The following is a 25882-nucleotide window of genomic DNA, read 5'->3' as shown; positions in this document are numbered from 1 at the left end:
TTACAACCTAATCACAATACACAAATTACTTTAATGATTACATATATTTTTTGCAGATAGCGTCGTCCATGTCTTCTATTGTCAGAGGTTGCTAGCACTTGACAAATCGTTGGAAACAATCTTTACCATTGTTTCGTGTGTGTGTGTGTCAGTGTGTGTGTGTGTGTGTCAGTGTGTGTGTGTGTGTGTGTGTGTGTGGGTGTGTGTGGTCCCCTTCTTGGCTGTTTTGAGCCTCTGTAAGAAGGAGCATTTAAACACACTGCTTTTCAAAGTTTGATCTTTGTCATCATTGATTCAAAAATATTGCTTAAATGGGGTTAGTCAATTAAACAAGGTTCATACAGATAGTTATAGTAAACATTTTCTGTTACCACCAATATTCCATTAAAAATATGTACTTAAGGTACAAAAAAACAGCAATATCGAAAAGTCCTCACATTTTTTGAAACTGGAAACGATCAAAGCAGTTTTTCTGTCTATCAATTAATTGATTTAGCAACTAATCATTTCAGTTGGACTTGTAGGCCTATATATTGGTCGGGCAGTTTGATGACAATAAAACATATTTCATACACATATGTTTGTGTACAAAAATCCTAATTCTTTTTAACCCAAATATGTCAGATTACAAATAGCATCTGTAAGCATTTGACAAAATTCTGATACTAACTTTTTTGTCTTTGAAATCCAAATTAGTTATTCCTAAAAATGACATAATTTGTCTTTGAAATCAAAAACCAACTGTTTGTTTATCACCTATATGAATTTCCCCAGTGTGGGCTAAATTCCCTCAGATGAAAGCAAGAAGTAGATCAAATATAATTGACTTCCGATTGAAAGTAACTGTTAATTTGAACTCCTATACAATCCATCAATAGGAGACCTATTATCCTAATTCAAAAGTACTTTTAGCTCTCTGGTACCAGCAGGAACTGGCCTGAAAGGCAACTTCTTGTTTTTTCTAAACTTTTAGGCATTTGAGTCAATTCAAGTTTTTATGTTGGTGTGCTGAAAGCTCCGAGACAGAAGGCCTTGTGTCAGACTCCTCGCTGGACACGTCTGCTGTAACCTGAGCCAGTCTCTCATAGACTAGCATCCAGTGCACTTCTCACTAAAGCTCTTGTTTCCTCTAAGCTTTTCCTGACTGAATTGTTATCCCTTCTATTTATAAAGTATACTAGTATATTATATATTATTATCTTTATGGTATAAAAGTATTATCTTTTACTGTTTATAAGAGTTATCTTTAACTTATATTATATTTTACTTTTCGTGTAAACATATAAATATGAGAGTAAATATTAAATGAATATGTGTATACCATTGTCTCAGTACATTATTCATAATGTACATCATTAAGCAGTCACATCAACATTAAACATTTTCATTTAGATATTTAGTCTTAATCATATCTCCAAGTTGTTGATACATTTAATCATCATGGTTTCAAACCCCATTTCAGCACTCACACAAAAAATAGTTTACAGATGTTTTATGTCAGACTTTACCTAAAGCCAAAGTTATTTCTATCAAATTTTCATCAATCCAATTCAGATTCGAACAATGAAACGTACTTTAAACATTTCCTGACACATCAACTGAATACTTATCTTAAAAGTAAAAATAAGTACTTCTAATTATCTTCTCCTAATAATGCTTGTATTTTCAGAATGTGAGTCAGTGTGCTACTTAACTTCACAATGCGACAGATGTGTCAGAGCAGAATGGTCTCTCCCCCCCTCCTTCTCTCAGTCCGTCTGCTGGTCCGTACCTCCAGACAGTTTTTACTGGTCCTGCAGCTGGAGGGGGAGCGAGATGGACGCGACTGACACAAATGAGGCGCCATGTGGCACAAAACAGAACTCCAAAAAGCATTATTTGTTCTTTTATCAATATTATTACTTGGAAAAGTGTTTACTTATTTTAATGAATATCAATAATTATAAAACCGCATTACTTTCCCTCATGCTGGTTTAACTCTATAAAATCCATACAAATTGTGCTAAAAAGGAAACACTGCTTCTGTAATTGTTCTCTTTTAGATTACTTTAACACAACCTTTAAAGTAAATAGTGAAAGTCAATCAAAACAAAACTAAATTTTCTTTAGAATAGTTTTCAAATTTAAAAAAAATGATGTGAACACCCCATTCATTAAACACCCAATTTATTATTGCTACTGTATCCCTTCTATTTGAGGCATGACAAGCTCATGACTCAAAACAACGCAGCACATATAAATCTGTTCAGTGGTTTAGCCATTAACACTGTCCTGTGTTACACAGCAAAACCTGAATAAAAGCAACACAAAATTCAATAAATCATTTCTTTTAAAAGAAAACCATTCACCAAAGTGTTTTCAACGTCAACATCAATTAATTTAGTTTTAACCTATTTGTGATATAGCAAATCAAAATACAAACAAAGTCTTTAGTGCAGTTTTACTAAAAAAAAAAAAAAAAAAAACTCACTAGAGTACAATATTAAATTAACTGTTTTTAGACTGAAATCTCATATCAACCTGTATTGGTTTCAATATAACCAATAAACTAAGACGAATTAAAGAAAAATATGTTGTTTATTTTCTTTTTATCTTTAGTTTGCAACCCAAAGTTATACTACTCACTGTCTGGTAGTTGTAAAAATCATTACAAATTAAAGTTTTTAGGCCTATAGAACAAACCTAAGTACTTCCGATTGACCTCTATTTATCCAATTTGTTACCTGATATGGGAAACATATCACATTCTTATAATTCATGACAAACTATATCAAAATCATTGCTGAACTCTACATGCACAACTCCTGTTTTTCTCTTATCTCTGAGTGTGTGTGTGTGTTGCTATGGCCTTGCTGCTCTGTAAGCTTAGTCTACAGTGAGGGTTAACCAATCACCTCACTGAGTGTCTCTGCTGCTCTCATTGTGGTTGTTAGCATGTCATCAGGAATTTGTGCCTTTTGCACTGAGACATAATACGTTACCAGTTGGTCCTCACACTGTGGTGTGTCTGCTGGGTGTCCTCTTTACCCAAGTCCAATGTGTGGTGGTGCTGTAAACAAAATCTCAAAAGGGTGACAGGTTAAGTCACTTGCACGTGCACATTCTATACCTCAGTACAATAAGCAGAGCTTTTGTCAAATGTAAACATTTTGCATTTTGAATGCAAACCACTATACTTGAGATTTTGGTAGGAATTCTCCATTTTGGAATTATTTCAGTAAGTAGGGCTTTGGCTCCTACACTAGCTGACAGTAGTCTTGATCCAAAAAGAAATCATTTGTGAACCAATGTTGCTTCACCATTGTGAAACAACTGTTTTTCCCTCAATTGTATTTCCATCATCCTAATCATACCTTTTACACCTGGTTTTAACCCATGTGTCAACTTTGCAAAATTTAGGAAAGAAAAAGCTGGATAGCTTTCTGTTAGGAAGAATTAGCTCTACTGCTTGTACTGAGAGATAAGATGGCAGAGGTCCAAATCGGATAGCATCAGAAACACCTACAACAGAGATGCCCACACAGTTAGAGTCTCTGGAAGAAGAACTGTTAACCTTAAAAAAAATGAAATCGGGGTTAGTGACAGGTGTGTCAGAGAGGTCAGGTCATGGTATTCAGACCACCTTTAGCTCTGCAACACCATTGTTTCTCTCGGTCAGCTGGTGTGTGGAGAAGAAAAATCAGGGTTAAGAACAGTGCATCTGTTAGAGTGACATTTTGCAATCTAACAGAGTAGTAATATCTAAGGTACCTGGCCACAGAGAGTTTTATTCTGTTCCCACAAAATGTGTGACACAGAATGTGGAACAGGGCGTATTTAATGCTTCGAGTGGCAGAATCAAGTTTAGCAGAGAAATTTGCAACCGGACGGAGTTTTGTCGCCGTGGTGTTGCAGCAACACAGAGCCACGCAGCTCTTGAGCTTATCAACGGTCTGCATAAACTGTTTTTAGGGATCTGGCAGTCCCAGCGTCGGGGAAGCCAGTTTCATATTCACAAACGCTTCATTAGCTTCGGCAGCAAAAAGTCTTACAGTGACCTCAGGAAGGTGTACAGACATTTTTACGTGACAGGCTCAAGTAAAAAATCCTAATCATTAACACTAAACTGAAAAAGCTGCTATTCTGTTCATCTTACATGAAAACAGCACTGTACCAAAAAAAAAACTCTCTAGGAAGGAAAAAGCAGAGAGATGTAGAAAAAACACAAGCTGGGCTCTTTAAAAAACTATATTGGTTGTCAGTCAAGCTACAACACAGTCCATATCAGTCCAAATCAGATGTGAGGTTGTCAAACTGTCATTATGTCTCTAAAGACATTCTTCATCAGGCCCTGTAGTAACATGAGCTGTGTAATGGAGGTTGTCAGGTTTCATGCAGTCAGAGGCAGGGCTGATTACAGACGCCGCCTCAGTGAGGTCAATTTAGCCACACTGTGATTAACAAATGTGGTTTTGTTAGATGCATCATTACGAGAAATTCTCAATCCATCAGGTGTTGAAGTTAAGCCAATGTTAAAAGTGCACATTAAATCACTACCTAAGCAAAATAAGTGGACATAAATCAGACCCCAAAAAAAAGTTCCCCATGTATATGAGAAAGGAACAGAAAATTGTTCTTTTACTGTTTAACCTGTATTCCCAATTGACCAAATAGAATGACCACTGCACTTCAGTGTCAAATCTTTAGCTCTAATAATCAAGTTATGTGAGTGGAACCCTTTTAACTTTACCCTCAGTAGTAGGCATTTTCTTCTAGGTTTCAGAAGATAACATACTATACTGGTTTAACTGAATAGATTCTTTTTTCAGAACTTTCTAACCTATCAATTGTCCCTAATAGCAAAAACAAAAAAAACAGTGTATCAGTGCCAAGCATTTCTTCATTGCATGAAGCAAGTGTGTGCGTGTTTTTTAGCACTACCTTCCTTATCAGCTTTTGGACTCAGTCAAACAGAGGGACAAGTGTTGTTCTTTGTCTGAGGTGTTTTTTGCTTTTTCTTCGGGCAATTACATACCCAATGTCCAGAGTCCTTGCAGTACAAACACTGGTCTCGGTTGTAGGGCTCATTATTTTGCCCACGGTACCCGCCTCGGCCACTTCCGGCTCGACCACGTCCTTCGTGGGAGCGGCCTTTTTCGGGTCCGCGCTCCATATGTTGCCCACCAGCCTGTTGTAACATACAGACAAACGCTTCAAACATGGTTTTCTCACGTACTCGTTGGTCTTTCCACCCGATGCAGAGAGTTGAGTCCGTGTCCTCTTCGTCCCTCCGTTTCTCCAACTTGTCTTTCTGAACTGATGAGTAGGTTATTGGTGTATGTGTTTTTGCAATCTTTCCCTGAATCATACCTTTAGATTCTTTTATCCATAAGTTAAAACACTCCTTATTTTTCTCCACTTGTTCTAAATCACTCGTCTTAATTTAGTTTTTCTTTCTCAGTTTTTTTTCTTGTTCCTCTAATTCTTGTTTTAACACTTTGAGTTTGTACGTGCTAAAAAAACCCATTTTCAAAAAAAAATTTCGCACCATGTCATCCACCACGGTTCCCGTAGGGATGTGTGACCCGGATCAAACCCGATCCGTTACCCATTTTACTGGGAAGAAGTACTTCTATCCTACTTACAATCGTCACTGTAAGGCCAGGTTTATATCTTATTTCGGAAAAACCCAAGCACAAAAAAACCTAACAGTTTCTGAAAAACTGTTTATTAGATTTACTTCAAAACCTAATTAGATTTGTCCCCCGAAAATCTACAAAGCAAAGTCACACCCGTGCGTGGATCAGTTTTATGGTGCAAAAAAACTGTTTATTAGATTTACCTTTAAAAATCTAATTAGATTTGTCCCCCGAAAATCTATAAAGCAAAGTCACAATTATGTATCTATCTATACAACCTTTAAAAATTCCAACAAAATCTATACAAACAACCCCGAAGTGGTTATCCTATCTCAGTGTCCAAAGTCAGTAGCCTATTTGTTTCTGGAAGTTTTACTTCAGCCAATTCAAATTACTCTTAATTCAATTTAAATTAGAGTGATCTTACCCTGCTGCGTGGAATTGCTTCCGTCTTAATAGATCAGTGTTGGGTCAGTAGAGCCCTCCGTGGTTTCTGATCCTCTCTCTCTGAATGCTTTTTGGGCGAGGTAGAGGCAAAGATCGTTGGATCTCGGATCGCGAGTCCTCAGTCAACCACGGAGTCTCTTTTATCTGACCCCTGCACATGAATCTCCCATCCTCGTCGCCATGTTGTTATGGAATTTTCCTTTGCAGCAGGGGGAAGAGTTTGAGAGTTTAGTAAATTGAAACATATAAGACAGACTGAGACTAAAACCAAGTTGGGTTTTTGTATTTCATTTAAAACATATATATTTGCAAATAGGATCAACATGATTTCACAAAAGGCCGCAGCCCAGTGTGGAGTCAGTTTCTCAAATGAGTGCACAAGAACACTAGGCTTATATGCATCTTCAGAGTGACAACACACACGCACTTGGATTATTATGATGCTACAATTTTGACAGGCAATCTGATACAAATGAAGACAATCAGATGAAAACAAGAGACATCTTGGAGCCATCTCACCTCCTCCTCCCTGTACGACTTTCACCCCCCAGTTACATCTTAACTGGCATGGGAAAACTAGAGATAGTTTTAGGGTGACCTTGTACTTTTATCGGTTCAGGCTCACATAATGTTCCAGACTGCATGTCTCACAAAGTTAGAATGAAAATCTACATGTGGAAAATGAGATAAACTCTTTCAGCATTTGTGAGAGCAGTAAAGTAGAAATAAAACATAAAAATATAAGGAATTGTGCTTAAATGTAATTTTGCCATTACAATTCATTGTTGTCAATAATTATGCTTTAAAATGCACATTTATTCAGTCTCTCGTTAACTTTTAAAAACTGCTATGATCTTTCTGCAATGTCTAGGGGACCTCAGGGAGTAACATAACCTATTTAACCCAAAACCTTTGCAGAATGGGACCAAAACAAAGAGGCTGCTGAGAACATTTAAGTGTCTGCAGAAGCACACAGAAAGACAATAATCAGTTCCCTAACTGACTACATTAAAGGAGAAAAAGGGAAGCAAAATAAAGAACAAGAAATAATGGTTTTGAAGCTCAGGGGGCTATTTACAAAACCTAGATAGTGGATTAAGCCGGGATATCACCCAGTTATCCTGGGTTACTGAAGCCTTGAATTGGTTTCACGAAAGCAGAGGCAGATAAATGACCATGGAGATTTATTCTGTGCAGCTAGCCTGGTCCTGACCACAATTTATGTCGTGATAGGTAATAGAAAAAGAATGGTGAATCCACTAAGTAAGAAGAAGCACTTAACTGCAAACTTAGCAAATTTAGCATCCGTTCCTCGTCAGCCACAGCCTGTCCCAAAGAATTTGACAGATAATACACTCTAAACACACTAACACTTGACTTACTAAAAGGAAACTAAAGAGAAAATCATTTTTAATCAAAGATTTTATTATTAAGCACAATCTTGATTTTATGTTTTTAACTGAAACCTGGTTAGACCAGAATAACAGTGCTGCTGTTCTCATCGAGTCAGCTCCCCCTAACTTCAGTTTTATGAGTGAGAATGGTGTGAATAAGAGAGTGGAGTCGCCATTTTGTTTCATGACTCATTCTAATGTAAGCAAATATCTTATGGAAATTTTGCTTCTTTTGAATATGTGGCTCTTCAGCTAAGGTCCTCCCCTTGACCTATATTTCTAAATATCTACAGGCCAACTAAATACTGTGGAACTGATGTCTATAATCTGTATTAACTTTGACTGTGTAATTATTGCTGGTGATTTTAACACTCATGTTGACAACCCCCAGGCTAGAAGGACAAAAGAACTGTGTTGTGTTTTTGAGGACTATGGACTGACTCAGCATGTGACGGAGCCAACACACAATAAGGGACACTCTCTGGACTCAATTATCTCGAAGGGTTTGAACATTTCCCAGGTTGTGGTGACTGATGTTGCTCTCTCTGATCATTCCGGTTTTCTTAAACAACACTATCTCTGTGCACAATAAGTGTCCAAACAAAAGTAATCAGAAAAAGGTACATCACTGAAAACACCATCATTCATTCATCTTTTCTCCTCCACACCCGGGGGGGTGTCAGGGTCTCAGGGTCTCAGTCACTGAGCTTATAGATAATTTCAGTTGTAAAATTACAAATGTTATTGATGCTATTGCTCCCACTAAGATCAAAGCTGTCTCTGGTAAGAAAAGATCTCCATGGAGAAATGTTGTACTGGTAAGAACAGAAAAAAGAGTGTCGAAAAGCTGAACGCAGGTGGCGAAAAACTAATCTCCAGGTCCACTACAACACCTATAAAGAGAGACTTCGCATTTATAATTTGGAACTGAGGATGTCCTTCTCTGATATTATCGCCAGAAACAATAATAATTAATGTGCTTTGTTTGCTACTGTTCTGGTCGAGAAATGTAAATGTGAATTTAAGTATTCTGAGCCTGTTTTGTTAGGCTGTTTTGCATCATTGTTGGTGCGAGAGCGTTGCCTAGTGGCGGAAATGGGTAGTGCATTTTGTGACGTTACTGTTGTTAACTAGTGGATGAGTTTAGTTCCCACACGTGTCATGGTGAAATACTGCTGTACGGCTGTTCTATACATGTCGGATCCTTGGAGTAGCACGTCCGTAAGTGTTCTTTTGGTTGTTGTATGCAGATATCATAATTAACACTTATGTGATAATATAATAGTTATTAAGCGTTAACATAGCTCATTCTTTTTCCGTGGGTAAGTTATGCTAGCGCTAGCTGCGTGTGTATGCACAGGCTAATATGTGCGTGAATGAAAATGTGAAAGGAATATTTGGCTATTTAGTAATTATATTTTTGTTTGTATTCCTTAGTTTTACAAAAAAGAAAACTGCTTGGAGTGAACTCTTCAATAAATCTCCAACTTAAGAAGAGGTCAAACCAGCTTCATTCATTTTCCTTGTTTGCTATCTGCCTAAGCATTGTTAGGACACAACTGCTAGGACAGAATAGCTACTGTCGATAGGTTAACAAACCCTCCAGTACCAGTAGCATCTGAACATTTATCCACCAAGGCCTGCAATGAACAGATCACTGCCAGCCAATCACTATTGGTCACCCTGAGTCATTATAAATGTAAACCCCAATAATCAAATTTATATTCATATATTTATTCATATTCATATGATATGCTATTGTGTTGTATATGCATGTCATTGTTATGCTATGGACTACACTATTATTACCATTAAGGACATGAATGAATTTATTGAGGAAAGGAAAATTTGCTAGGAACGTGCTGTTTATTCAAGGAAAGAGCTTTATTAGCACAAATGCACACAACACCAAACACACAAAACTATGTACAAAGCGTAGGAGATCTGCCTACACAACAAATGGGAAGCTGAAGCCCAAAATCCTACAGCACTGTGAAGTGTCTGTTTGCCGCCTCGGAGCTGTATGTGACTGGCGGCATTCTGTCTTAATTCGGTCCGTTTTGCAGCCTGCGGTGCGTTGCCCTGTACTTCGGATCGCCTCTAATCTCGACTGCTCATGGTTACATTTTAAAACGATGACTGACGGAGAAGAGAAGTGCCATGCTTGAATGACATGACTGGCATTCTCCGTCCAGCGCACACCATGAAACTCAGATCAAACTAGCTAGGTGGTTCTGATCAAATATGAATCAAGATTCTGTTGCTGCATTGCATATTTCTTGAACTGTTTTAGCAGTAATTTGTGGGTGTGTGTGACTCAGCTGCCATTTTTTTCCTGCTTCAAAACCGCACCGCCCCAACTTACATGTTAAGGTTAAGTAAACTTTATTATCAAATCGTTTTACAGCCAGCAGAGAATAAATGACAGCAGTTCATACACAGAATACACATCATACTGTAACAAGCAGATGTACTAATATTCATACAGGAAAAATCACATCAAGCTATCAATGACACCAATGGTAACAGGAACAAATGAGCTAACCTTAACCTTACTAAACCAAAACTATGTAAACAACAAATACTGATTTAAGTTTGGAGAGTACAAAACTGACTTCTGAGTCTGAGAGAATAAAAAACATTGACTAATTACTTTGTTTTGCTGTTCTTGTTGTTTTGAATAAAATAAAATATAGATACAAAAAATACAGGTGGGCATTATAGTCTGAAATTAAGAAAGCAGCAATATAGATAATTTAGCAATGTTACAGTAGAAGAAAAAAATTCAGAAAATGTGTGTACAAATACTGATATAGAATGATATATTTGAGTGACAATATAACCAGTTAGACAATCAAAACGGATACAAAATGTATTTGACAGGATTTTAGTAAAGAGTCATTGTAGCTAAAATCATTTCTATTATCTAGTGGCAGCAGGAGGAAACTACAACTAGATTAGCAAATGGACATTCTCCAATGGTGTCCTGCCTTGTTGAAGTAAGACATTCTATTTTGCCATTTCATTTACAAATTCTAAAGATATAAACTGATAGTATTAGTGAACGGATACATGCAGAAATACATCTTGCTGGCTTTTATTTTAAAGTGCTCATATTATGCTTTTTGGCTTTTTCCCTTTCCTTTATTGTGTCATATATCTTTTTTGTGCATGTTATAGGTTTACAAAGTGAAAAAGCCCAAAGTCCCCCCCAAAGGGACTTCCCATCTCCAACAGAAAACGCTGTTCACAAACTGCTCCAAACAGCTCTATTGTAGTCCAGCCTTTACTTCTGAGACTAACGTGCGTCAATTTGTAACACGTTATAATGCTAGCCTAGCTGCTAGCATGGCACGACCTTATACTCTGCTTCTGACTGGCTAGTAGTCCTTACCTAGGTACTGTCAGGACACGCCCTCATACTCTGCTTCTGAGTGGCTAGTAGTCCTTACCTAGGAACTGTCAGGGTACGCCCTCATACTTTGCTTCTGACTGGCTAGTAGTCCTTACCTAGCTACTGTCAGAACATGCCCTCATACTCTCTACCTATGTACTGCGCATGTGCAACTCCCAACAAAGATGGAAGAGAAGTGTGATGCCTCATCTGTAGCTAAAACTCGCAGCAATGTGCAGTAACAAAAATATGGTGTTTTTTGAAAATTAAACCATGTAAACCTATTCTGATATAACCTCTAAATACAATTATGAACCTCAAAATGAGCATAATATGAGCACTTTAACCTTGTTAATGTAAAATAAATATTACTCACTGGCTGTTTCTACTCCAACATACACAAAATGACTCTGGTGAGGTGGTGCCATGCTGCTGATATGTGAAAAGAAACGTTACCATGTCTCACTTTCAAAGGTTGCCAGGATCAGCCTCAGTGATTGTACCTTATAGAGCCTAAAGGTGGGGATGCTCTGGAAGTTAAAGAGACAACAAATGCAACAAGGCACCAGCAGTATTTCCCACCACTGACAGCTTGCTTTTTGCATTTCTATTGTGCTGTCCATCCAAAATAAGTTGACTGCTTTCCACAACTGTTGTTAAGGTTCTTGAATAAAAATCGATCAGCACGACAGGCTGCAGTTTCTAGGATTTCCCAGCCCATCCAGGTCACAGTCCATTGACTTGAACTCAAGTAATTCACTGCTTTGTGTAGGCAGAGGTGGCAGCCCACCTAGCTTGCCACTTTCAGAATGTCTTTTTCTGTCAACGATGTTCACATTATTGTGCAAAAACAGGGTTCTTGCACAAACATTTCAAATATATAACCTGCTGCTCGAGGCAACAAGATTCTGGGACAATCAATTAGAACATCTCATACACTAAAACGCAGCATAACCAACCAAAGGGGAGAACAGGTGATGCCCAGTGTTATTTACAGAATAACTTGCCGTGGGTCAAAATTTTGGTTTCAATTCCAGGAGGTGCTCCCAACAGCCTGTTCAGTGTTTTCCAGAATTTGTAAATTAAAAGTTGTGTTTTATGTATGGTCTAGCTGTATTCCTTGACATGCTTATCCTTGGGGATATTTTTTACCATAGATGGAAGTAAACTAGAAATTCCTGTTTGTGTTGACTGTACTGTACAACGCCTCTGGATCCTCCGCAGCCTCCTGACCCACGTCATGAATAACATCAGGGAGCTCTGTGTCATTACTGTAAAAAGATACAAACAGCCCAACCGTGACCATAAAAAAAAGCCTTAAACAATGTCGTGCAAAAGTGACAACAGCATTATAATAAATCAATAGTGTCCTGTAACTGTAATTTAAACCTAACATTCTCGTGTGAGAAGCTGCTCACCTCGGGGCTGGACTGGCACTCTTAAACTTAATAGCAGCGTACACGACCTTCTCTACTTCTTTGTATCTTCTGGGGCGAGCTGGTTTTTTGGAAAAGTGGATAACGGCATAGTGAAGTTCACCATGCTGCTCTGCTAGTTGCATCTGTGGACATTGTAAAAACAAGATTCACTTTACAATAAGGTACACAAAGAAATGGTAGTTAATGATTAGTTACTGTTTTTGAAAGGGTAGTTACCCTTTTTTAGAAGGGTAGTTACCCTTTTTGAAAAGTTACCCTTTTTCAGAAGGGTAGTTACCCTTTTTGAAAAGGGTAGTTACCCTTTTTGAAAACGGTAGTTACCCTTTTTCAGAAAGGTAGTTACAATTTTTGAAAAGGTTAGTTACCCTTTTTTTCAGAAGGGTAACAAATGGTTAGTTACCCTTTTTGAAAGGGTAGTTACCCTTTTTCCCTTTTTGAAAAGGGTAGTTTTTTGTTAACTGAAAAAGGGTAACTACCCTTCTGAAAAAGAGTAACTACCCATTCGTTACCCTTCTGAAAAAGGGTAACTACCCTTATGAAAAAGGGTAATTATACTTTTGAAAAATGGAAACTACCCTTCTGAAAAAGGGTAACTGCTATTTTGAAAAAAGGTAACTACCCTTTTCAGAAAGGGTAACTATCCTTTTGAAAAAGGGTAACTAACCATTCGTTACCCTTCTGAAAAAGGGTAACTTCTAAAAAGGGTAACTATTCTTTTGAAAAAGGGTAACTACCCTTCTGAAAAAGGGTAACTACCCTTTTCAAAAGGGTAACCCATTCGTTACCCTTCTGAAAAATGGTAACTACCCTTCTGAAAAAAAGGGTAACCCCATTTGAAAAACCCTTTTCAAAAAGGGTAACTCCAAAAGCTTTTCTGAAAAAAGGATAACACCCTTTTCAAAAAAGGGTCCGCATTTGTTACCCTTTTGAAAAAGGGTAACTACCCTTTGAAAAGGGTAACTAACCCTTTTAGCCTTCAAAAAGGGTAACTAACCATCCGAAAAAGGGTAACCCTTCTGAAAAAGGGTAACTACCCTTTTCAAAAAAGGGTAACTAACCATTTGTTACCCTTCTGAAAAAGGGTAACTACCCTTTCAAAAACAGTAACTAATCATTAACTACCTATTTTTTTGTGTACCTTATTGTAAAGTGTTACCGATTCATTATTTATTTTACATGGGTAGATGGCCCCCTTAAGAAATTAAGTCTAATGGAACTTATGGATACAGTAGGTAGGATTTTACTCAAAGCCAAAGATTTGGACGTAATTTTGGCGACTACTGTATGTGTGTTGCATCTCTCAAGAGGGAGGCATTTCAAATTCCATTAGTAACACAGCATTAATAGAGTAATGTCATTTTCCAATAAGAAAATATCTGCTTTCTGCATTCACATTTGGGCTTAAATGCAAAAGGAAAAAAAAAAGAAATACTTTGCTTTTCTCAATCACAGGGACACATCAACCACTGTTAAAGAAATATTCTTCTTTTAACTGCATGCTACATGATGAAGATTTAGGCAAAGGAATTAAACTTTCTGACACGTAGCAAGTTTTTGATGTATTGTATTATATCTTAGGTTCATTAAAGATGTGAAAGAAGGCAAACGATGAATTTTGGTGATGGAAGGTGGACCAAAAGGTTTTGCTTGTTGCATTTTTTTTTTTTGTTGAGTTACAAACCAGGGAGTAGAGCATTGTAGCTAGTGTTTGTTTGAACATATGTTTGTCCAGGAAGAGCGATCCCTCCTCAGTGGCTCTTCCTAAGGTTAGTTTTTCTGTTATTATGGCTATATAAATTAAATTGACTTGACAAACAGTCTCTGCTTAGCCTGCATGTGTTTTCTTTTGCAGTGGAGTATTTTAAAGTCTACTTCCTCACCTGTTCCCTGTTGTCTGGTCTCTCTCCAGGCTCAGACGGTTGCTTGGAGGATTTCTTCTTTCTGGTCAGGAGAAGTCATTTTAAAAAGTTAAACTAATGTGCTAAACCGACTGCTAAAATGAAAACCTGTTGGATAACTTTATGAACAAATTATGAAACAGATCTGCTCACATGATCCATAAGAAGAGAGCGATGAATATGATGGCGAGAAAAATAGCAGGGACTGTGGCAGCGGCTATTAATTTCCAGGATCCTAGAAAACCATAATACATGAATAGGCAGACAACTAATAGGGAGCAGCATTACACGCTACAGGCACATGGACAAGCTACAACTTCTACTAAATATATTATTAATAAATAGGAGGAATCTAAAGTAGCATGGACCAAGGAAGTGCTGATCAAGAATTAAAGGTAAGGAAGCCATCAAAGTTTTTTTAGTATAACCTCAATCTTTTTGTAAATTTTCAAAAGAGGAGAAGGAGGAAAATCAGAGGTTATTGTTGATAAGCCTAAACCAAACTATAACCATGAAGGTGGCAGATCAGAGAATGTGAATCTTCAATTAAACGGTTTTGGAAGGCATCCTCTAACCTTCTGATGCAGTGTGTTTAACTTACCTGCTACAACAATCAGATGTAAGGTGGAGTTCTGATGTCCTCTTCTGTTCTGGGCTACACAGTAATAATTCCCACTGTGTTCAGGTCTAACATCAGTGATGGTGAAGATCTGTCCTGATGCTTTTGGTGAGTCTTCATTCTCCTTGTACCAGGTGTAGTTAGCTGCTGGGTTAGCATCACTGCTACAGGTCAGATTCACTGAACTGCCCTCCACTATCTCAGCAGAGGGACTCACTGACACAGAGGGAAGCTTTGGACCATCTGGAGATGCAAAAATACATATTAAATAGCAAATTAACTGCAATACATGTGTATTTAAGTGACTAAATAGTTTAGTGTATGGCATATGTGAAACATTTGCCTGGTAACTAATGAATGTAAACTGCCTTTTAAATAAACTGTTTCACTCACATTTCACATCAATAGAGATGGATCTAGATCTCCTCCTCCCCAGCTCATTCTCAGCTGTACAGTAATACTGTCCAGAGTCAGAGGACTGGATGGAACTGAAGACAAGCGGTGTATTTTTATTGAGAGGTTGAAGTTCTGGATTTCTATTCTCCTTGTACCAGGTGTAGTTAGCTGCTGGATAAGCCTTGCTTTGACAGGTCAGAGTCACTGAACTGCCCTCCTCGATTTCACCAGAGGGTCTCACTGACACAGAGGGAAGATTTGGACCATCTGGAGATGCAAAAATACATTTTAAATAGGCAATTAACTGGTCATGTAGTTAAGTGACTAAATAGATGTTGAAACATTTGACAGAATACATGAATGTAAACTGCCTTTTAAATAAACAGTTTCACTCAAACTTCACATCAAAACAGTTAGATGGATCTGGATGTCCTCCTCCCCAAAACATTTAAAATCTTTAAAATGTAAAGTAAATTTTGTCCAGAAACAACAGGACTGGATAAACAAGACAAGCCATTTATTTTCAATGAGAGGTTGAAGTTCTGGACAACTAAATACAAAATACACCAGGTGCAAATCAGTGCTTGCTTGTCATTACTTTGACAGCTCACAGTATGGTCAACTGCCCTGTCCTTTGGTCTTTGGACAGTTTTCAACTTTACTGACGTAAACTTTTACTTTGGTGTCTCTGGAGGAGAAAACATAATGATTATTCTGTTTTTGGTCATTTGTTCTAACAGATGTTGAATAAGCTATAGAATTTGCACTGATGCTTTTGCTTGATTGCATTGACGCTGCATTTTTCTCAAACTCCACCTTTAAAACAGTTAACACAAACTTTACTGTAAGGGCACACTATTTATATGGTTCTTTGTAATGACACATTTTGTTTGGAAAATATGTCATGTTTCTGTGTGCCTAATGGATTTAAAATGTTTAAAATTTGGAAACCAAATTTTGCCATCAAACAACACAACTTATCAAACAATCTGTTTGAGCCTATTTCAATACATACCTTTCATGCACAGTGGACATTTGTTGTACAAAATACAGCACTCTTGCAAATCATTGGATCTAGAATCAAAAATGTCATTTTTTGCAAATGTTGCATGTATTCCAACACCATGTTGTATTTGGTCTGTATGGAAAACTTTCAAATACTGTAAATATTACAAAAAATACATTTATCTATGGTGTCTAAGTAAATAATTAAATAAAAATTAAATCTATTTTTGAAATATAAACATATATTACTGTTGTATAAGAATAGCCACTAATGATACTCAGTCTCTTCTGTCTTGGCGATGGGACCTCATGGCCTAACCCTGCACACTGATTGCTAATTGAAGATTTGTGTGAAGGAGTGTCAGACAGGTGCTTCAGTGATTTCATACTGATGTAGGTAGTTTCTAATAGTTAGGAACAGATGGTATTTGTTTGGTTACCATAGCTAAAACAACAGAGTTTGGACTGCTTGAATGACATCCATGTTAACTGTTCTGCAAAAGGGTGGGGAAAATGTGTCAATCCAATGAGAAAGAGTTAACACATTTGCAAGAGGTGTCTTCTGCTCTGCTGAGACAGTGATGATGAAAACTGAGTGGATCCCAGTTTCTTTAAGCAGGTCAAAGCAATCAAGAAAAACTGTAAAACAGCCCCCTGCAATTTGTGCAGCTCTGTAAGGCTTTTTAAAAATGTCATGACAACAGATTAATCCTTTTTAAGCTATTTTCATTAGGACCAAAGTGGTGGACTGAGCAGCTGATATTGATGTTTCTACATTCTATACACTGTGTTATTTTGAAGGTTTGACACTTGGTTTGAGACACAGTGGAGTAAACAGAGATGTGATTTTATATCATTTTTTTTCTCCTTTTCCTCAACCAGACTGGAGTTGCTGCAACATGTTTGTGTGTGTTGTGTGTGGGGGGGGGGTAACAAGCAATGAGTATCTTACATTTGAATGTGCTAAAAAATGAAATATCCTAAAAATATGTTTGAAACTGATTGCCTAGCTTTGAACATTTGGAAGAAATATGTATCGGCATAACTTAACTAAAATTAAACTGTTTACCATTATTTAAATAAAGTGGTTTCACTCACATTTCACTTTAATAGAAATGGGTTTGGATGTGTTAGGCCCCAGGCTGTTCCTAGCTCTACATGTATATTGTCCAGAGTGAGAGGACTGAATGGACGTGAGGACCAGCTGTTGTTCTTCAATGGGAGGTCTGAGCTTTACATTCTCCTTGTACCAGGTATAAGTAGCTGCTGGGTTAGCATCACTGCTACAGGTCAGAGTCACTGAACTGCCCTCCACTATCTCAGCAGAGGGACTCACTGACACAGAGGGAAGCTTTGGAGCATCTGTGGGACAAAATGTGTAAAGACACATTAAATGAAAAAATTGCTTTATGGAAAATCATTTGTATCATGAACAATGTAGAGCAGATGAGTGAGTACATACTGACATTTGGTTGCTAGTGTGTGTTATATTTAGATCACTAAAGGCAGATTACTGTTAACCATACAGAGAAGCAACACCTCACACCGTCTGTTAACTAACAGAATGATGTGGCAAAGTTTGGTTCCTATTTGGGAACTCTTAATAAACAGACAGATTAAGGGCCCTATTTTAACGATCTGAAACGCAAGTATCTTTGTGGGCGGATCTCTGGCGCTGTTGCTATTATAACGGCGGGATAAATGACTCTTGCGCCCGACGCAAATCTAAAATGGGTTGGTCTGAAGTAGCTAGGTGTGGTTTGGGCCTAACGTGCAATAAACCAATCAGAGCGTCATCTCACATTCCCTTTAAGAGCAGGCGCGATTGTTCCATGGCGGATTGCTATTATGACGGTGGATTTGCCTGGCGCACACCAGCGGGAGCTGTCCGAGATGCGGCAAAGTAACAAATGCCCGTCTTGGCCGGGTGGCGATGTTGCTGCTGCCACTCCCAGACCAGATTCCGCCGGAGTGTCCAATCCCAGTGCCTCCTGACCTATTCAAACCCCTGAAGCGCATTTTCAGTAATATTTTCCCTTGTAATAATGTATGGTTTGCTAAAATAGGAACTGCTGCGTCCGTGTAGATGAGGGAAGCAAAATGTATGCACGTTGTGCACACGCTACATTATGGCCAAGCATGCGCCCCTAAAATAGCATCTGAATAACGCACCACTGACTTTAGACCAGCACCACTGACTTTAGACCAGGTTTTTGTGGTCAGTGGTGGAATTGTTTTCTGAAACTGCAAAAAAGCACCAGGGAACGTTTATGCCGGAACACGCCTCCTCTTTTCGCTGAACCGCCCCGGGAGCACAAATCCATTCCCTAATTTACCGACGTGCGTCTGTGGAGGGAAAAGTCTGCCGTGCGTCGGGGTGTAAAATAGGAATGATACCTGTGTCGGTGTACAAAGGCAATTGCGCTGAGTGCAACACAGGGCCCTGACTGTTACATGACTGAATCCTTCAGATGAATCGCTAAAATCTCCAGTTATACAGGTAATAAAAACTGCACTACTACTGTATAATGATACACACCAATTAAATGTTCTGGTAAAAGGGTATAGGGAGATGTGTGAAAACATTAAAATTATGACAAATCATAGAGTACATTTGTAAGTCAAACTGATGCCAACAGCGCCTAAAACGACCTTTTCCTCATCCACTGCTGTTCAGTGACCTACAGCTGTCAATGAGAAGCAGACTGAGCCGAATAAAGGAAGGAATGATCAGCAAAGTACTCCTACAAATTCAGACAGTCACTAGCTGTATGTTGCTTTTTAAAATGGAGCTGTTTTACTCACATTTCACATCAATAAAGATGGATCTAGATCTCCTCCCCAACTTGTTCTCAGCTTCACAGTAGTAACGTCCAGAGTCAGAGGACTGGATGGAGCTGAAGACAATCTGTGTCTTTTTATAGAGAGGTTTACCATCCTTGTACCAGGTATAAGTAGCTGCTGGGTTAGCATCACTGCTACAGGTCAGAGTCACTCTACTGTTCTCTCTGATATCCCCAGTGGGAGTCAGAGACAGGGGACCAACCTTTGGAGCATCTGGAGAAGATAATATGAAAACAAATGAACTTTAATCATAAATTGTGGTGTGGGTGAGTGTGTGTGTGTGTGTGTGTGTGTGTGTGTCAATCAATTTGCTGTTATTAAATGAGCCGTTTCACTCACATTTCACATCAATAGATTTGTATTGAGACGTCTTCGTCCCCAGCTCGTTCTCAGCTGCCCAGTAATACTGTCCAGAGTCAGAGGACCGGATGGAGCTGAAGACGAGCTGTGGTTCTTTACTGAGAGGTTTGTCTACATTCTCCTTGTACCAGGTGTAGTTAGCTGCTGGCTTAGCATCACTGCTACAGGTCAGAGTCACTGAACTGCCCTCCACTATCTCAGCAGAGGGACTCACTGACACAGAGGGAAGCTTTGGACCATCTGGAGGAGAAAATGTATAAACATATTTTACATTTCATTAAAAACAATAAAAAGTTACTATACAGAAATGAATATAGTGGTGAGTCATGAATAATACAGTGGGTCATCTGGTGAGGAGAAAATGTAAACGTTGAAATCACGTTCTTTTTAATACAAAAGTTGAATGAGTGACTGAATATAAGCTCAAATATTACACATAATGTCTTGAGTTTTTCACATTAAAATCTATAGTTTTCTAATTTTGCTCTTTTATTAGTGACACTGGAGTAAACTCACACACTGGAGGAGAGCGATAATCTTCATATCCTGTAACAGCACAGGAATAGTTGTTGTAATAGCGGTTGTTATCTTCAACAGAGACTCTGAGAGAAGAAGATGTTTCTCCATCCATTTTCTGTCCATTATTGAACCAGACATATGAAGGATTATCAGGTACATTACAGCTGCTGTGACACCTCAGCTCTCCCTGGGTCCATGATCTTGTCACCTGCACCTGGAGGTCTGGAAATGTCAAGATAGATTAGAAATGTCATTTCAAACTAAACTATTTCAGTACATGCATGCAAACAGACAGACAAAAGATTCACAAGAAAAACAATTGGACAAAATATTCCAATGAAAATATTACCTGTAACAGACAGAGTGACTCCAGGTGAACCAGTGAAACCACCATGGTTTGTTATGAACCTGAACTTGTACTCAGCAGAGTCTCTCTCTCTCAGGTCTCTGATTCTCAGAGTGCAGTCATCGTTATGAAAGAAATACTCCACACGATCTGTGTAGTCTGAATCTGTTTTCAGATCTACAGGTGCTTTATTACTCCCTTTAGTAAACCAGAATCTTTTTTCCACCTCAGTAGTTTGATGACTCATTGTGGATGGGTATGTGTAGCTGCAGGATATGTTCACTGTTGATCCTTTAACAGCACAGATCTGAGTAGAGGTGTAAGTCACTCCCCAGCCATCCTGACCCTGTATTACTGTAACACAGAGCACATAATAATAATAATAATAATAATAATAATATTATTGTTATTATTATTGAGTGTTTTTTTATTTCTCCTAGTTTAGTTTCTTCTTTGTTCACTCTTTGGTCAGAGTAGCACTGAGATTAACGTAGGACACAGACTCATGAGCACACATTGACCCTCGGCTGCTTCTGGACATTATATATTTAGAAATCACTAAAGGCAGATTACTGTTAACCATACAGAGAAGCGAAACATCAGACCAACATCTGTAAGTTACATAATGATTGGGCAAGTTTGGTTCCTATTTTTGAGCTCTTAATATATGTTATCTAGTTCTTTCAAAAATGGACATAGATATTTTTAGATTAACTCTTAAATGACTGAATCCTTCAGATGAACCACTAACAGCTCCAGTTATACAGTTAAAACAGCCCTACCCTTACTGTGCAATGATACACACCACTAAAACTCTAAATGCTAAAATCTAAGTCACTAGCTGAATGTTTGCGTTTTTTTGTAGTTTGTTTTTTTCCACTTAAATATTTAGGTTAAAGGATGCAGGGAACAAAAATATGTAAGCAATATGATAACAATAGTTCTCACCAAAATAAAACCACTGAGTGCTAAATGCAGTGATACACGAACACATCTAAAACGGAACATTACCTACAACGAGATGCAACAAAGAAACAGAAGTGAATGTGTTTTAATGGTTTACCTCACACCACACATTACATCTAGAAAAGGTGATGGTTTAGGAATTATTTTTTTTCTATTCATAACTTTGTTAAACTCTAAATAATCATACTATATGTCCTACAGTGTAAATGTAGATATACAGTACCTGATACAGAGAGAAGGAAGAAAACAAATCCGCTCGCTGCTGCAGTTAAACTCATGGCTGCTCCTCTCATCTGCAGGACTTTAGAGAAAATAACAAACAGGTAAATAATGTCTGCAAGAAATAGCAATCATATCAACAAAAAAAATCAGCTTACAACAGAGAGAGATGTCGTCTTGAAAGATAACGCTCCTCTGGGGTCAGTACGGTAAGCAGAAGACAGAAGTCAGGCTGCTAAGAGGAAGGAAGTCAAGTTAAGTTTAACATTATCAATATGCATGAAGTTGGTGACTGTCTGATTGGACAGAAGTCTGAGTTTTCTCAGAGTAACTGGGTATTTTAATGGATGCCCATATCTAAAAGTGTATGTTATAGTGTTACCTCAGACAGACATGCATCAATTTCCATAATGATACAGTGATACGACTCACACACTGATAGAGATTGGTAATCCTCACGCCCTTTCAAAGCACCACAGGATTTCTCAGGGATAAAACTGGACTAGTTAAGACAAGGTGTCCTTCCTCATGTCCTCTCTATTCTAAAAGCAGACGAAGGAAATACGACCAGCTGGACACTTACTAGCTCTTCATAGGTTTACTATGACTGATAGACTCTTTCTGGTCACCTGCACCTGAAGAACTGGATTTGAGAGGATGATAGAATAGACCCCAAACAATTACAGTTCTAGTATGTCAAGTACATTGTGAAAATTTAATATGAAATTATTCCACATTACCAACTACCTCTTCTTGCGATCAGATTTGTTTTTAATTGATCAGATCTGCTTCTGTAAATGTACCGTGTTGGTTGCTGATACAGTACACTCTGTGCTCATCTGTACCCGTTACAGTCAGTCGTTCAAAGTTAACTACTGTTCCATTCGAAGCTCTGCGTTTTGAATTTGAAGAAGTGATACTGGGCTGACAGTGGAAGGTCCTCTTTCTGTTTCAAGTACTTGAACATAACCTGCATACAGGCAGTCTTCACTAAAGTCCTCAGGCTGAGAAGGATTTGGCCACTGTCTTTGTGGGCTTTGTGCAAGTTTGAAACAGACTTGTGTTGGAAATATGGATAACAGCCTTTGGAGATGCCGATGCTTCTGATAGTTTAGGTCATTCAGTTGCAGGTTTGACCTTCGAAACCTGAAACATTGTAAAACAGAAATGTTAGTAATTACATTCTTACTGGACTTTCTTCTTATATTTATAAAACCGAATGAATGTATAGCTCAGCAGCACTGTACACAAAGACAAAGTTAATAAACCTGTGTTAGAGTGTCTTTGGATACCGCCAAAAGTCTAGTTACGTAAGGGACAATGTAGAGCGCGATGGTCATAATTCCAAATTATGCTTTGCAATGATACATGGCATTAAAATCTAAATGATAAAATCAAAAAATGTCACTAGCTGAATGTTTGCTTTTTTGTGGAGTTTTTTTTTCCCCCACTTAAATATTTAGGTTAAAGGATGCAGGGAACAAAAATATGTAAGCAATCTGATGACAATAGTTCTCACTCCAATAAAACCACTGAGTGCTAAATGCAATGATACACGAAAACATGTCAAACGGAACATTACCTAAAACGAGATGCAACAAAGAAACAGAAGTGAATGTGTTTTAATGGTTTACATCACACAACACCACGCGGTGGTCATAATCCCAAATTAGAACCCACACATGGTCATGCAGGACCCCATGTAAAGTGGAGGGGTTTTGAATCAGCCTTTCATTTGATAAATATTTCAATTTTAAATTACAATTTTACAAATTGTTGACCAACTGAGTACTACGGAGACATTTAAAGCTGGAGGTCATACAAACCCCAACAAGACATTTTACACAAGCAAATGTACTCATCTTCCGACTACAGTAATATAAGCTAGTTTATGTTTGGCTCCAGAGTAACTCAATAACTAGCCAACAAGACACTACTGTGATGTATTATAACCATATAGTACTTAAGATATTATGACTAATGTGTCAACAAATTATTGCATACTTACACATCCAGCAGACACAAGGCCACACTGGATATCTGGTTCGGTCTTCATCAATTATGTAGTCTGGCTCAACAGATGTACACTGCTGGGATAAAGCGTCTCCCATGCGCTGGATATTCCTCGCTATCTCCGCTATATTTTATTTATTTATTTAAGGACAATGCACATTTAATGAACATGTACAGCAGTACACGTAAAAGTGCCAGATTATAGCCCAAAGGCTAATTTCCATCTGTAGTCCCATATAGCGCCTCCAAGGAGAGTTGCGATTGGTTTAAAATAATACAAACAAGCCAAAGTGTTTTTTCCCCCCTATCCCAGAATAGACAGGTGGTGTAGCCAGAACATACTTCAGCGCTCACACATCACTGTGGACATAGGTCTGGCAATGCAGGACTACCACCTATTAACCGAAGATATCTTGGTCTTTAGCTCTTTGATATTTGACTTACTTTACCAGATGGTTGCAAACTTTCTCTGCCATTTGCGGTCAGATCAAACTAGCTGGTTCTGATCAAATATGAATCAAGATTCTGTTGCTGCATTGCAAATTTCTTGTACAGTTATTTGTGGATGTGTGTGACTCAGCCGACATTTTATTTCCTGCTTCGAAACCATGCACCGCCACAACTTACACGTTAAGGTTAAGTCAACTTTATTATCCCTGTAGGTGGCAAATCGTTTTACAGCCAGCAGAGAATAAAAGACTGCAGTTCATACACAGAATACACATCATACTGTAACAAGCAGATGTACTAATATTCATACTGGAAAAATCGCATCAAGCTATCAATGAGACCAATGGTAACAGGAACAAATGAGCTAACCTTAACCTTACTAAACCTAAACACTGTGAAGAAATACTGATTTAAGTTTGGAGAGTACCAAACTGACTTCTGAGTCTGAGAGAATAAAAAACATTGACTAATTACATTGTTTTGCTGTTCTTGTTGTATTGAGTAAAATAAAATATAGATACATAAAATATAGTGCAGAGGATAAATGCGTAAATGATGTTACAAGTACAAAACAAATATTGAATCCAAACAGGTGGGCTTTATAATCTGAAATAAAGAAAGCAGTAAAATAGATAATTTAGCAATGTTACAGCAGAAGAAAATATTCAGAAATTGTGTGCAACAATACTGATATAGAATGAGATATTTGAGTGACAATATAACCAGTAAAGACAATCAAAACGGACAGAATTTGACAGGATTTTAGTAAAGAGTCATTGTAGCTAAAATCATTTCTATCATCTAGTGGCAGCAGGAGGAAACTACAACTAGATTAGCAAATGGACATTCTCCAATGGTGTCCTGCCTTGTTGAAGTAAGACATTCTATTTTGCCATTTCATTTACAAATTCTAAAGATATTAACTGATAGTATTAGTGAACGGATACATGCAGAAATACATCTTGTTGGCTTTTATTTTAAAGGTGCTCTAAGTGATGTGATGCGTTTTTTATTTTTTGTCACATACAGCAAACATCTCCTCACTATCCGCTAGCTACCTGTCCCCTGAACACACTGTAAAAAAACGCAGTCTCTGTAGACAGCCCAGGCTCCACAAACGGCAACAAAAACAAACTGGTCCAACCTGCCCCACGAACCATAACAAACAGAGTTTCAGCCAATAACCAACAAAGAGGAGTTGGTTGAGTCATGAATATGCATTGTGGAAGTAGCCTACATGCTAACGCTGCTGTAGTGATGGCTCAACCAGCTCCTTCTTGTTATGGTTCAAGTTGCAGGTTGGCGCAGTTTGTTTTTGTTGCCGTTTGTGGAGCCTGGGCTGTCTACAGAGACCGCGTGTTTTTACAGTGTGTTCAGGGGCAGCTAGCGGATAGTGAGGAGATGGTTGCGGTATGTGACGAAAAATGTTGTGGCCTAAAAAACGCGTCACATCACTTAGAGCACCTTTTACCTTGTTAATGTCAAATAAATATTACTCACTGGCTCTGTCCACTCCACACAAAATGACTCCGGCGAGGTGGTGCCATGCGGCCACTAGATGATAGAAATGATTTTGCTACCATGCCTCTGCTACAAATCCTGTCAAATACGTTTTGTATTATGCGGAGCTAAAGTGTCCAGCTGGTCGTCTTTCCTTCGTCTGGTTTTAGAATAGAGAGGACATGAGGAAGGACACCTTGTCTTAACTAGTCCAGTTTCATCCCTGAGAAATCCTGTGGTGCTTTGAAAGGGCGTGAGGATTACCAATCTCTATCAGTGTGTGAGTCGTATCACTGTATCATTATGCAAATTGATGCACGTCTATCTGAGGTAACACTATAACATACACTTTTAGATATGGGCACCCATTAAAATACTCAGTTACATCAAAAAAAAACTCACACTTCTGTCCAATCAGACAGTCACCAACTTCATGCATATTGATAATGTTAAAC

At 38.2% G+C, this 25882-nt stretch overlaps 1 protein-coding gene across 1 annotated transcript in view; it reads right to left on the bottom strand.

The window, feature by feature from the left end:
- Positions 1–21689, bottom strand: part of LOC114546149 (B-cell receptor CD22-like) — a 51817-nt gene extending 30128 nt beyond the window's left edge. The window contains exons 1-9 of the mRNA XM_028564820.1: positions 21623–21689; positions 21469–21546; positions 20283–20633; positions 19931–20155; positions 19394–19654; positions 19016–19267; positions 17309–17572; positions 15203–15472; positions 14792–15052 (exon numbers count right to left, since the gene is read on the bottom strand). Coding sequence (XP_028420621.1) covers positions 14792–15052; positions 15203–15472; positions 17309–17572; positions 19016–19267; positions 19394–19654; positions 19931–20155; positions 20283–20633; positions 21469–21538 — 1954 coding nt within the window. The 5' untranslated portion in view covers positions 21539–21546; positions 21623–21689. The remainder of the gene's footprint in view (positions 1–14791; positions 15053–15202; positions 15473–17308; positions 17573–19015; positions 19268–19393; positions 19655–19930; positions 20156–20282; positions 20634–21468; positions 21547–21622) is intronic.
- Between the last annotated feature and the right edge of the window lie 4193 nt (positions 21690–25882).

The sequence above is a fragment of the Perca flavescens genome, chromosome 2, assembly GCF_004354835.1.
Source record: "Perca flavescens isolate YP-PL-M2 chromosome 2, PFLA_1.0, whole genome shotgun sequence".
Taxonomy (NCBI): domain Eukaryota; kingdom Metazoa; phylum Chordata; class Actinopteri; order Perciformes; family Percidae; genus Perca; species Perca flavescens.
The sequence above is the reverse complement of the archived record's forward strand: the minus strand, read 5'-3'. Positions and strand labels throughout refer to the sequence as shown.